Genomic DNA, 13,943 nt, shown 5'->3' with positions numbered 1-13,943 from the left:
ATGAATTAGGTCGTTATCTATATTTTACGTCGACTGAGCGTGATAAGGCATTCAGAAGTGCAATGTCACGTTACCAAAATATCATATTGTTGTCTCTGTTTTCCTCAAGGATAATGTGAGGGACGACAATATGTCTCAATACAAGACAATGTAGTCCAAATTTAAATTTGTATTATTCGTATATGAGTGTCGATGACTGGTAAAATAATTTACTATTTAATCAAAGTTCATATGATGTTGCTTTACTTTATATGAAACTAGCAATCGCCCGCAATTCCATCCGCGTGGAATGAAAAAAAAAACATAATTAGTACCCTATGTGTTCTTCCAGACTATGTTCTATATGTATGCCAAATTTCATAGAGATCCGTTCAGCCATTCTGGAGATACCTTAAAACAAACATCCATCCATATATCCAAACATTCGTATTTATATTAGTAAGAAATAGTATAGTAACATGGTATCACCCTCTTACATTGAAATATTACGTAAAAACATCCATAGAAAGCCTTAAAACTTCCAAGTAAATTAAAAGGTCCTTAATTTGATAGCGTTCAGTAACATTAACAGTTGGTTTCTGAGACTTAAATCTCTGTATAAAACATATCGTCATCCTTGTCATTCTTTGACGCAAAAGAGATAACAATTTTTTTTACCGGGGATTCTGATCTCAGAAACCCACGGTAAGTCACTCTTGTAGTATTAGAAATCTAATAATAGTGATAAAGTTTATGTTCTTTGGTTTGATCGTAGCAACAATTGTAGAGTAGAGATGTCGAAACCACCATTCTCATCGGCAATCCGTTAACTAACCATTGGGTCATTGGTGCAACGGCATGTCATTATACAAAAAAAAATTAAGGTCTTTCGTTCTTTAGGTAATTCTTGGAAAATATATTTAAAGATGTATTTTTTTAAGAAGTTTCGAAGTAAAATTATGTCATTGAATGATACATTTGGTATGATTTCATTTCGCTAAAATCATATATATGTAATTTAAACGATGTTAGTATTAGGTAATGTCAGGGACAATATAAACGGCTGCTACATTGAGGCGAAACTATTTTTTGTTAATGATTAGTTATAGTTGTTTGCCGAATATTTATTGTATCGCATGGAAACGATATGCCATATTTGGAATGAAATATTAAACATTCTTGTGTTAAAAATGCTTGTAACAAATTTTATATTTTATTCAAAATTATGTTTATTTGTTTAAAAATTACAAATGATCGCCCGCGATTCTGCCCGCGCGGATTAAAAAAAATATAGTAGCCTATGTGTTCTTCCAGGCTATGTTCTACATTTATCCCAAATTTCATCGTGATCCGTTAAGCCGATCAGGAGATACCTACAAACAAACGTCCATCCATCTAAACATTCGCATTTATAACATTAGTAAGAAGTAAGATTTAATTATGAATTAAATCTTACTTCTTACACAACAACACACGAAAACTACTATTATTTTATTATATTTATTTTACTACTATTAAACCCAGATACTATTTTTTTTAATTATCAATCAATCCCTATCAATCTCTTCAGACGAATTCTTTATTCTTTATTTTTAAGGAACAAATAACCATACTTGTATTTTTTATAACAAAACAATATCCCGGTTGACACACGATACGACAGATCATGGCGCTACCAAGAATCATGTAAAACAAAATCCTACACACGTACCGCGTTTACGCTGTTTACCTCAACATGATACTCTGTCTCGTTAACTCAATAATCTGTGAAAAATATGCTATATCCTATGATAAAGGAACAATCATATACTTACAAACAAACATACTAGTCGACTACTGTATTATTTCAAACTATTATTAGTAAGTAATTTTTTTCTTCTTTTTCTTGAGGTGCCTCTCCGACTAGCGAAGGTTGGCGATCAGTTCTCCATATTTTCCCTTGTCTTTTTTTAATATAACAATATGTATATGTAACTAGCATATATTTATTATAAATAATTCTTGCTCTTATTTTTTTTATAACAGAAGGGGGCAAACGAGCAGCGGGAACACCGAGGTGTTCAATGACGCCCATGGACATCAGCAATACCAGAGGAACCGCAGATGCGTTGCCGGCTTTTGAGATAGTGATAAGCTCGCTTCTTGAAGGACCCTAAGTCGGCTAATTTGGCTCTCAGAAACCCACAGTTAGTCCTCTTAAGTGAAGTTATTACAATAGATAGCTTATGCTGTATATTTATGTTGTTTTTGAAATATTTTTTAAGATTTAACTATTTTTTTTAGTTTTTTCGACCCCTCCTTCCACTCGGTGACCACTCGTAGTACATGCCAAGACAACCCACCTCCCTCTTTAGTTTTTACGTGGTAATTCATAATTATGATTTTTAATCATTTCAGAGGCAAAATTTGAAAAAAAAAATAATTTGTTTCATACTCTTCTTTATAGTAGACTGCATGCATACGTAAATTAAGCATTACGAAAAAAAACAACTACTTAAAAAAAAGCGATTACGTGACTAAAATCTGAGCCCCGCTCCTGTGACTGACCGTAGTATTTTAAGGACTCCGCCCCCCTCCCCCACCCCTAAACGGGTGGCGTAGTATGGGTACGTTCCCTTATATTGGTTTGTGTTGTAAGTATTTAATTTCAAATTAAAATTCTGTTTTACTCAATTTAATTAATCAAACATCAATTAAACTGAGGAAATATAAAAACTATAATATCAGTTCAAAACATCCAGTTACATTTGTGACTCAGTTATTTTTTTTGGCTTTTAAAGTAATTTTACCATTAAATTATAACAAATTACACGTAGGAAATTAAATACCAAAACCACCAATATAATTAAGATTTTAATAGCTTGACTTTAAATATAATTTATACTTCGTTTTTTTTTAATTACGTATTTTAAAAGTTATTGACATGATTGAAATTGAAAAACAATTCAGTGGATAAATGAACTTTCTTAACAATTCAATAATCATGTAGGTACTCCGTAATAATGTATAAGGTCTATTTGTATTTGAATTTATTATTGTTGTATAAAGATTTAGAATATTAAAATATAAGCTATGTATATGAGTTAAGCCATTAAGATAGCGACAATAAGCTTGTTTAATAATATATTATACAATAACGTAGCTAAAGAAAAAAGTCGTAACATGTCAAACGATATTTGATCTAGTCTATCTTACCACCCAGATACTTGCCTTTTATTTTATAATCAAGCTTATATCTTAACATCTGAAAGAATAAACAGTACACCTACAATTGACAGCTCAGATTGATTTGACATGTAGAGTGATATTAAGAAACCGTATTACGTGTATGATACATTAGTTGTAACTAAACTGTGCTAATCCATATTAAAGTTTATAATCGAGTTATACAAAAATGCCATGGGCTTACGAAATCAATGTAATATGTAACGGCTCGTGTCACACGTAAAAGCATTCTTGACACCGCAAGCTCCAGTTTCACCGGTCGGTAGGTGAGCGCGCGACCTTGCGGACCAACACTCAGCAGGGCGGGGGCGCCTATGACTGCGGCTGGTTGCGGCGCTGACGCCACTCGTACTGCGCTTACCAACCGACCAGCGCGCTTCCAAACATTTTAAATACGAATTCGAAAATCGAACGCGAACGGACGATGACATATTGATTTTTTTAATTAAAAAAATAAAAAGGCAAAAACAATGTGGTTACTTTTTTTATGCGTGGTAGCGGGCGCGGCGCTGCACGCGGAGGGCGCCGGCGCGGGCGCAGCGCGTCTCTTATGCTACGTGGAAAGTACGCATGCGTCTGAATTTTCCGAGTGCACACACCTCGTGTACGCGGGCGACGCGCGAGGTGAAAAGCTGGACAACTTGCTGAGAGAGTACAGGAAAAGCAATCCCAGACTGAAGATCATCCTTCGAGTCTCCGAAGTAGACAAGGTATGTGGGTACAATATAATAAATAAAGTAAGGTATTATTAAAAAACTTGAAAATTCAGAAATACAAGTACTATCGACAGATAATTAATTTAAACGATTTTGTCTTAAACTTAAAATACACGAAAATCGCAATTATGTTTACGTTAAAAGAACACAATACTGATTTAAATTATTGATAATATTATTTTTAGGTTACTTTATGAAATAAATAGACAAATATGTAGGTATTTAAATCACAATTGAGACATCTTTCTTACATAATCTGTAAAACAAACATGAAACAATTTTTTAGAAACTTGGCTGTATCGTACATGTTACCTTTGTCTTTTTCAAAAATGGCGGTACGTAATTTAAGGCGGGCGTAAAAAGAAAGTTGTTGCTGAGTCGATGCTAATTGTACTTACTGTTTAGTTAATTACAATATGTTCTGTGCTATGTTACGTAATTTAACTAGAACTAGAGTGTTCCCAGTCTAAAACGAAGTGGGAATTATTGCTCAAGAGGTTTTAAGACTGTTATTATCATCAGGTTATAATTTTTTTTTGATAAAATGTATTATACATAATATACAATATTGTTCGTGTGTTTTCGAAATTAATCAATTACAATGTGCTGCTGTAAGACTTCATGTAACACGTAAGTCTTTTTGTCTTTCTAGCGGTAATTATTTTACTAATGTTATTCCAGTAAACATAATTTTCTTTAGGTTTTTTAATGCATTTTCTCATCTTACTTTAACGGATATTTCCATCAAAAAGTATTGTCAATTTTGGATATATTAATTACTTGTAACAAAATATTGTATTCGTCTTTCAAACACTAATAAAGCAAATGCACGTGATAGTCGCCTAGTACGCGAATAGTAGTGATAGCCTCGGTCAATCAACTAAAAAAGATCTAAAATCATTCAATTAGTAATTCAATATTGATACCTAAACAAAGGCACTAAAATAGTGCAGTTATTTTCATATCCGGTTCTATTTATATAACAAAAAGGATCCATATTACAAAGAGGAATTGTATCCAACTTCCACTAGACTTGCCGCGCGACTGAACGCGCGCGATTCTTTTTTGTATAGAATCACGTTTGGGGAGGCTGTGACTGCACACAAAAAGATATCGTGCTGTTAGCCGCTAAATATAAACACCACGTGGAAACAGGCATTTAGTACCATTAGTAACATATTGGCGATTTGAAAAGCGTTGAAGTGTAAGGTCTGGGAGTCAGCGAAGCGTGTTGTAACACAAGTCGTCGATAACTCCGAGGTTTTTCCGGTGTAGATTTACGTGAATGCAGGTAATGATGCTCGTCGTCGTATACATGTATTCCTGGCGCCCTCTGACCGTACGTAATACGTTCCGCCTCAATGTAGAGTTATAAAAAACGTTGTGAGACAGGTCAGTTTTATATTAGTCTTTTTACTAGTGACTATAGATTAAACTCCTTGTTATGAAATATTTTCTTTATATGTTCAAATGCTGCTTTTTGAGGACATTTGATACAAAGTTGAACGTAAAATCTTTGTTTAATTTTCTGTATTTTCGGTATATTAAAGTAAAACAAGCAGAGTTTGTACAACTTGTAATTATCATTTTACGAATTCATGTACTGATAATTAAAGCTTAAGATTCCTTCTCGGGTCAAAAGGTTCCAACCCTCATTACAGTTGACATTTAAATTAAAAAACATAAAAATGAAACAAGACAAAAACATACCAACTAAGGCGAAATAATTGAACGATAAATAACAGATAATATTCGATATTCGGTAATACTTTCATCACGTAAGTCGGTTTCGTTTTAAAGTTCGTTGCATTTAAAATTGTTTCTTGATTCGCGTCACCTCTTTAGGTCAAGACGTCAACTTTAAAGTGTCAAGATAATGTCCACCTGTCCGGGTCAACGCGGAGCAAACTCGGTTACATTTCGGTCACCATGATTCCATATGTTGCGGAGGTATATTCAAAACTGTAAACAAATTGTACTGGTCAGTAAGCAAGTGTGATGTAAGCAGACTGTTGCTAAACTTTGGCGAAATTTAAATATATAAGTATTCCCTTATAAGTTGCCTTTAGACCTGTTAATAAACAAAATAGAATCTATTGCTTTGAATATGTCCTAATACGATAGTAAATACGAAGTCACCGTATTCTACCTTTTTTCGTTATTTTAATAAAGTAGCTGAATTTTAACATCGATGTATGCGTTCACAATTTAACAGCGAACCGGCTTAAAATTATTACAGTACAAAACAAATAATAAAGTTTTATTATAATATTATGTTAGCTGGGTACTGCATGCTTGATATCTTTGACGTGTATTGGATTCCAAACTTAATAGGGGCAACGTTTTTTGTATAAATTAAAGCTTGACGGAAATATCGGTGTCAATGTAAGACATCTTACTAATCTTATAAACGCGAATGTTTGGATGGAAGGATGTTTGAACATATCTCCAGAACGGCTCAACGGAACTCAATGAAATTTGGCATGGATGTAGATCTTAATCTGGAAGAATATATAGACTACTTATTAAGTTTTTTTCCACCTAGTGATTTATGTTTTCAATGACTATTTACGACACCAATATTAATTGAATATTCACCGACAATCGACAGTAATAACCGTGCATTTCCACTACCGAAATACCATAAACAAAATAAATACGAGTATATTGTTTGCAAATGATTCTACATTTGTTTGCGCAGTGGAAACCCACAATAAACATTGCAATCATTTATCAAAGAAAGTCGAATACCTAGGATACCGGATTTAATTTAGTGTTTCGATATCAGAGATGCTGTTTTTTACGACATTCATTTGTTATCTCAATCGAGACGTATTTTGTTTTTAAACCTGTTCTTTTGATAATAAGAACTCGATTACACAACGGTTTCACTTCGCATTAACTATGTGTGACCTCGTTGTACAGCGGTCAAAAGGCGGTCACTGTTTCACGGGCCCTGGATTCGATTACACCGAGGTTAATTATGAAAATACATTTTTTTATGTTCATTGGCTTATTCCATCTATGTATGTGAACAGTATCGGGTAGTTAGTCTTAAAATACTATGGAGATAGAAGGTTAAAAAACAAGTTCCATACTTACTCAATAGTTCACTTGAGGACATAAGACGTGATCTTACTTGCTAAAGTTAAAAGTTTACAAAAAACACTTGTTAAATACGATCCTAAGCACAAGATGCGAACATACATCAATATTATTATTAAAAGACCGTGAAAAATCCGAAATTCTTAAGACGTCATGTTAAAAAAGATGGCGCACGGTAGCTTAGTAAAAGTCTATTGACGACTTTGCATCGACATTTAATTATTTCACAATTACAATGGTCTTTAGTCATATTACCTCTAGCTTATGTTATTCTATGCTGTTTTTCCAAGTTTTCTTGGCATTGAATCTTGTCAGATGAATCCTGGTTCAGTCTACTACATGACGTAATATCACATACACTACTTGCATGGAATGCTGTCGTATTTGCATCTGTGTAATAGACGAAATGTTTCTCGTCGTCTTAGTACTAGAGAAAATTACCGTCTGGTTAATAATGTACGTGAGTCAGATTAAGTGTGAAACGTACAGTTGGGTGTGTATTACGTAATACTAGGGTTTTTGTACACGTTAACTTAACGTGGGAAATAGACCACTGACTACTATCTAAAGTGTCTTAATTGCAGACTTTAAAAGGGCTTTTAGTTCAGTCTGTATGGTAGCAAAATGTTATATAAACAGGAAAAACAATCGTAAGAATATTTTTTTAAAGTATTAAAATAGATTGTTGTTTCTATTTATGCCAAAACTCGCTTTTGTCCGCGATTCTGTTCGAGGGAAATAGAAAAAAAACTTAATTAGTACCCTTTGTAATCTTCCATATTATGTTTCACATTTATGCCTATTTTCATCGAGACCCGTTCAGACGTTCTGGCGATACCTTCAAACAAACGTCCATGTGAACATTCGAATTTATAATATTAGTATGATATTAATTTATTTACATGTTTTCTATATGGTATAAAAAATAATAACATCATATAAATATGTGCATCGTATAAAAAATAATAACAGAATATATTTTATAAAAATTGCATTTATCAATAAGATAATATTTCTTACTTTAAATTTAAATATGTTTGGAAATAGTTTCATTTTGAAATTAATCATGCCAGTAATTTTAATCATCATCAGCTCACTATAAGTCCTCACTGAGGAGCTCGGAACCTTCCCTAAGTTAGGGGTGACTAGGCCATAGTCAACCTCGCTGGCCCAGTGTGGTTTGGTTGACTTCACACATATCTTTGTGTTTACCTTGTTCACAATGTTTACCTTCACCGAAAGAACTTCGGATATATATATATACATATGTAAATCGGAAATCGAAAAACACATTGGTACATGGCGGGATTCAAACTCAGGACCTGCAGATTACAAGTCAAGTGCTGAAACCCTTGAGCCACCGACGTTCTCAATTTTAATATTCAATCTTAACCATAACTTCTCAATAAAAGTTCAAACTGGTCTAACCTCTTGTTTTGTTAATTTTAATTATAGTTACGTAGTTCAATTGGCAATTAATTAAAACACTTAATCTGCAATGACTGCGGCCGTGTGATCGTAATGCAAAAGTCATGACGAGTTGAAACAAACCAGTCACGTACGATATCCATTGATAAACATGTCGGCATTGACGAATTAAATCAACAACTACTCTCACTTTCTTCTGCAGAATACAGCCTGAGGGGTTAAACAAAGAGCATTAGCTCCGAAACGATTCCATAACGTACTTCAAAAACGTATAGAACTGACAATAACTTTAGATAAGTCACGTGATTGTCGCGCGTCAGTTCAATACAATTTTGAATTTCGCTCTGGAATCGTTTCGAAGAGAATGGACTTTGTCTAACCCCGCTGTACGCAAATACTCAGCGTTTTTAGATTCGAAGATTGGTTCAACGAGTACAAAAATGTCTTACTCACCCTACCAGCGATTCTTCAACTGTTTACTGCTTGATAACCCTCACTGGTACATTTATTTCTTACTAATATGTTGGATATGTATATATGGATGTTTGTTAGAAGATATCCCCAAAACGGCATGGGTCTCCCTTTTTTTTATATCATAAGGTGGCAAACGAGCGAGCGGTCACCTGAAATCGCTGAAATAGCGAAGCGACCGTTGCCCATAGACATACGCAATTGCATATGCGTTGCCTACCTTTAATCGACGGAGGAGAGGATGCAGAGAAAGAAAATATTTTCCCTTTCCATGCATCCTCTCATCCGAAAAGTCCACTTCCACTTCCCAACCTTTCCTTATAAGAAAAAGGGTGGGAAGGGAAAGAGGACTAATATTGGACTCCGGGACGCACACTCATCAGACGAAACGCGGAATTGCTTCCACTTCACGCCTGTCTTCTGTGTGGTCGTGGTATTTCACCGGGCGAGCCGGGCCGATTCGTGCGAAGATGTTAAAGCGGGCTCTACCACTGTTAAAATTTGGCGTAGATGTAGAACCTAGTTTGGAAGAATACATAAGTTTACCCCTACATTTACCCCAGACTGTACCCCACCTGTACCACTTAAGCCCATACATCATGCATAGACTGCCAACGTGAATAGATGTAATAGGTTTAAACACTCATGAAATTCTAATGTTGAAAACCCTTGTGATGCAATGAGTAGAATGTTTGCGAATAATAACGCTTCCTTATGCTGTATCGGCAAATGTTTCTGCTCCAAATGTTATCGTTGTAACGATGTATTTAAGATAAAAAACCTTAAGCTATGGGCTAATGTTGCTAGAGGTAAATAGGCAAGAAGTCTTGTACTAAGTACGTTTTCTAAATTTAGAAACAAATGAGACAGATGTTAGTGAATGTTGGGTATTGAAAATAAGTGTATTGTAGAAGAATAGAGTCTTATTATATATATATACTATGTATATTTCCGAATACAAGCTCTCTACGGATGTTCAAAGACATAGAATTGGTTAATTAGATATACAAATTAAGACAGAGCTATGTATCTCTTAATTATACATAACAAATTATCAATGTTTGTTATAATTTATTATAGATCAATTAATTCACTACATAGTTTAATTTTATGGCTTCATTATGAGATCATTTTTCATTTATTAAAAGCGCCGACGATATAATAATAGCGCATTACAAGTTTCTTTTTATTAAATAATTAAATAATTTTGATAAAATAATGTAAAAATAATAATAAGTTTATTCATTTTAACATTAATTGTTATCCTCTGAAGTGAGGTAATAATTCGTTTTAAAAAAATTAAAATCACCTAATATCAACTTTTCTATAAAGTATATAGCATTTATATTATGTCTAATCGTGACTTTATGAGTCCAAAATCTTTATCTCCATGTATGACAAAACGTTTGATGATTTTTGTGTCAGAAACCCACGATAAGACTTTTTAACCTCACTCATCATGTCTCAAGTTAAAACGCGCGTTTGCATGACTTTCTCATGTCATAAATCGTACAAAACATTCCTTTGTTTAAATCAATTTGTCATTCATTTTTATGCCTTTTCATTCTATATTTTAGGTTTATTGACGCGCGCACGCATCATGATATATTCGAATAGTTATTTAATGATAAGTCATTATCACAGAGCAATGATTGTCCAATACTACTACTACTAATACTACCCAGCTTTTGCAACAGCAGATTAAGTTGAATTTTTTATTAAAATAAAGCCGTGAAATCAACAAGGGTTCTTCTTATATATAAAATTCTCGTGTCACAATTTTCGTTCCCATACTCCTCCGAAACGGCTTGACCGATTCTCATGAAGTTTTGTTAGCATATTGAGTAGGTCTGAGAATTGGCCAACATCTATTTTTTTTGTTTTTTTAAATCCCGTGCGGACAGAGTCGCGGGCGACAGCTAGTAATTTATAAACTTGTAGGCGTCTAGCGCTAAAGCTACGTAACTTTTGATAGACAAATGGGTTTAAATTTTCATATTTTCAACCAAGGAATTTATGGCTCAAATTGGCTTTGGACTAGGAAACGAACTTGAGGAATCTTTTTTTTAATTCACGGGCTAAAGTTAGTTGGAAATAAAATGAAAAAATAACTTCTTCCATTTTTAATCTTAGTCCATGGCTATTAAAAGTCTTTTAAAAAATAGTCTGAATTACATTCAAATAAGATTAGTTGCGGAAACATTAAGACAAAATAAAATTGAACTAAATAATATTTTAATTGATTGACATTTTTTAAGAGGAGACGACCTCGCGTGGACTTTTTAAGGCATCGCAAGGTTGCGGCGGGTTTTTAAATGTCCGAGTTTCGGAATTCGGACGTTTATTTTTTTATTTATTGAAATGTGTGTATTGCTTGATATTTTATTATCTGGCCGCAAGCGACGTATGACTTTTGCCTGCCTACGTGTCTAAAAAGTGACGTATATAAATTGTGGGAGGATTTTTTTAAATAAATTATTATATCCGTTCTTAAATAAAGTCCTTAAAACTTTTATATTAAATAAAAGTTTTTGAAAAGAAGTTAACCTAAATATTGTAATACCGATATTCTATCAAGAAGTTATTTAACTTAATAAGTCAGTAATTTATATTCATCTTTATTTTTATTTGTGTATGTTTTATGTGTATGTTGTTTATTTATTTATTTCAAAGAAAATAAGCGATAGAACTTCGACCTATGCCCATTGATCCATGCCTATGCAAATGTGTAGATGGATGGATGTTTGTTTGAAGGTATCTCCAGAACGGCTGCATAGATCTCGCTGAAATTTAACATAGATGTAAAACATAGCAAGAACACATAGGCTACTAATAATAGGATGTATAATAAATTTATTTTCTCGTTTTATGAATAAAGATTAATATTATGAAAAAAGTTCCCTGTTTAATAAGGTAAATAAATAATATGTACGGCTACTAATTACGTCTTCTTTAATTCCGTGCGGATGAAGTCGCGGGCGGCAGCTAGTATTTTTTTTTAAATATTGAACAGAAAATATATTTAAAAGCAATTCAGAGATTGAGTAAACGTTTGACTCATACGAAACATCTTTCACAATAAATGAAGTCTGAATAAAATTAACATCAATTAACAACATATTCGCGGAATGTGAACGATTTCAGTTCACACGGTTATCAATACGTAAGCTAAATTTTACTAATATTATAAAAGCGAATGTTTAGATGGATGGATGTTTGAAGCTATCTTCAGAATGGCAGAACGAATCGTGATGAAATTTGGCATTCATAAAGAACATAGTCTGGAAGAACATATAGGCTACTTATTAAGTTTATTTAATCCTGCGCGGACAGAGTCGCGGGCGACAACTAGTAAAAAATATACACAACACAACAAATACTTAAGTATTCGGGTCAGTGGACTATTGTCAGAGCTTTCTTTGCTATTATTTTTAAATGCAGATCGGAAAACTGACAGCAAAAACAAAAGCCAATAACATTCCAACCAAAGAGTCTTTGCGGGTGACGAAAAAACATCTATGGTAGAGAGTTGCCCACCTAAAGATATTAAACCCAAAATTTAAATATTGAATCAACCAGAACATTGTATTTCTGGGTATCTGTCGCCGTAATGTCTGCACATTCCAAATCCTTATAGCAATTTTTAATGTATCATTGTATCGAAAAATTACTCGCCGATTTGGGCAACTTGTCAGGTGAAACAAGTGGCGTATGAGTTGCGCAATTCCTACTGAACTCAATCGAAAGTTGCAGGACCCGACAATAAGAACAGCTTACGCGATAAACAAGTAAACATTTGCTGGCATTCTTAAGTAATCGAAGTATTGAAAAAATTTAACCCAACTCTTGAACTAGCGACATAGTTTGATTTAAATTTCGATAGGCTTCACAACATTCTATATCTTACTAATATCATAAATACCAATGTTTGGATGGATAGATGTTTGTTTGAAGGTATCTTCAGAACGGCTCAACGGATTTTGATGAAATTTGGCACACATATAGAACATAGTCTGGAAGAAAACATAGGCTACTTATTAAGTTTTTTTTAATCCCGCGTAATCGGAGTGTCGGGCGACTAATGTAAACATAAAGTAAAATAAAATTTAATAGTCAAGGCAAAGTGAAGCCTGGAGGTCTGTGAAAGGGCAGACCACACCCTGACTACTCTGATCTTTATAATCTGTAATAATTTATGGTAATAAGTGTACCTAACGTTCTACATAAGTGACATATTACATGCATGACTGTGAATTATAGCTTATTTACTGCAAAAGTGGGCCACTTAAATACCTATTCCATTAAACTGTCAAAGCATACGTCTAATAGAGGCTACATATACAAATGTAGTAATAATATTATTCGATTCGTGGATAGCCTCAAAAGACGAACACTTCTGGCGTCAAGGTATTCGAGCTCGACCAGAAAGATGGGAAAAAGTTGTGTCTAGCGATGGGCAATACTTTCAATGATTCATTTGTAACCATTTTTTTAATAATAAAAAAATCGAAAAAAAAAGCGAGAACTTAGTAGCGCACCTAATAGTACATTACTCGATTTTGATTTCGACTTCGTCTGCGCGGAATTAATTTTTTTTTTAAGAATTATAGCCTATGTTACTCTGTGATTAGATATTGTAGCTTTCTATTTCAAATGGTAAAGGAATAATTAATACAGTATTTATTTCACAGTATGCAAAGATATCGTTTACGAGGTATTTGACATTTGATTACAAACTTAAAACTTATTTATATATTTCAAAGAGCTGTTAACATCCGTGTAGCAAAATTCAGATATTACCTTTTTAAATATTTCTTAACACTATTAAGCTTATCTAGATCGATAGTTTAGGCTAATGTGGTCTGATTTCAAAATATATAACAAAAAACAAATGTATTTTTAAAGTTTTAGTTTACGATTTTCTCGCGTAACCATGAATTTATAAAGCCGGAAAATATGTAAAAATACAAGTTAGGGAACGTACCCACACTACGTGACCCGTTTAAAGGGGGGGGGGGG

At 33.5% G+C, this 13,943-nt stretch overlaps 1 protein-coding gene across 1 annotated transcript in view; it reads left to right on the top strand.

Moving 5' to 3' along the window:
* The first annotated feature begins 3,453 nt into the window (after positions 1-3,453).
* Positions 3,454-13,943, top strand: part of LOC106121169 (uncharacterized) — a 31,338-nt gene continuing 20,848 nt past the window's right edge. Inside the window, exon 1 of the mRNA XM_013316682.1 lies at positions 3,454-3,914. Within this exon, the coding sequence (XP_013172136.1) occupies positions 3,675-3,914 (240 nt within the window). The 5' untranslated portion in view covers positions 3,454-3,674. The remainder of the gene's footprint in view (positions 3,915-13,943) is intronic.

Source organism: Papilio xuthus, unplaced genomic scaffold (genome assembly GCF_000836235.2).
Source record: "Papilio xuthus unplaced genomic scaffold, Pxut_1.1 DF826945.1, whole genome shotgun sequence".
Classification (NCBI taxonomy): domain Eukaryota; kingdom Metazoa; phylum Arthropoda; class Insecta; order Lepidoptera; family Papilionidae; genus Papilio; species Papilio xuthus.
This window is presented reverse-complemented; position numbering and strand designations above follow the sequence as displayed.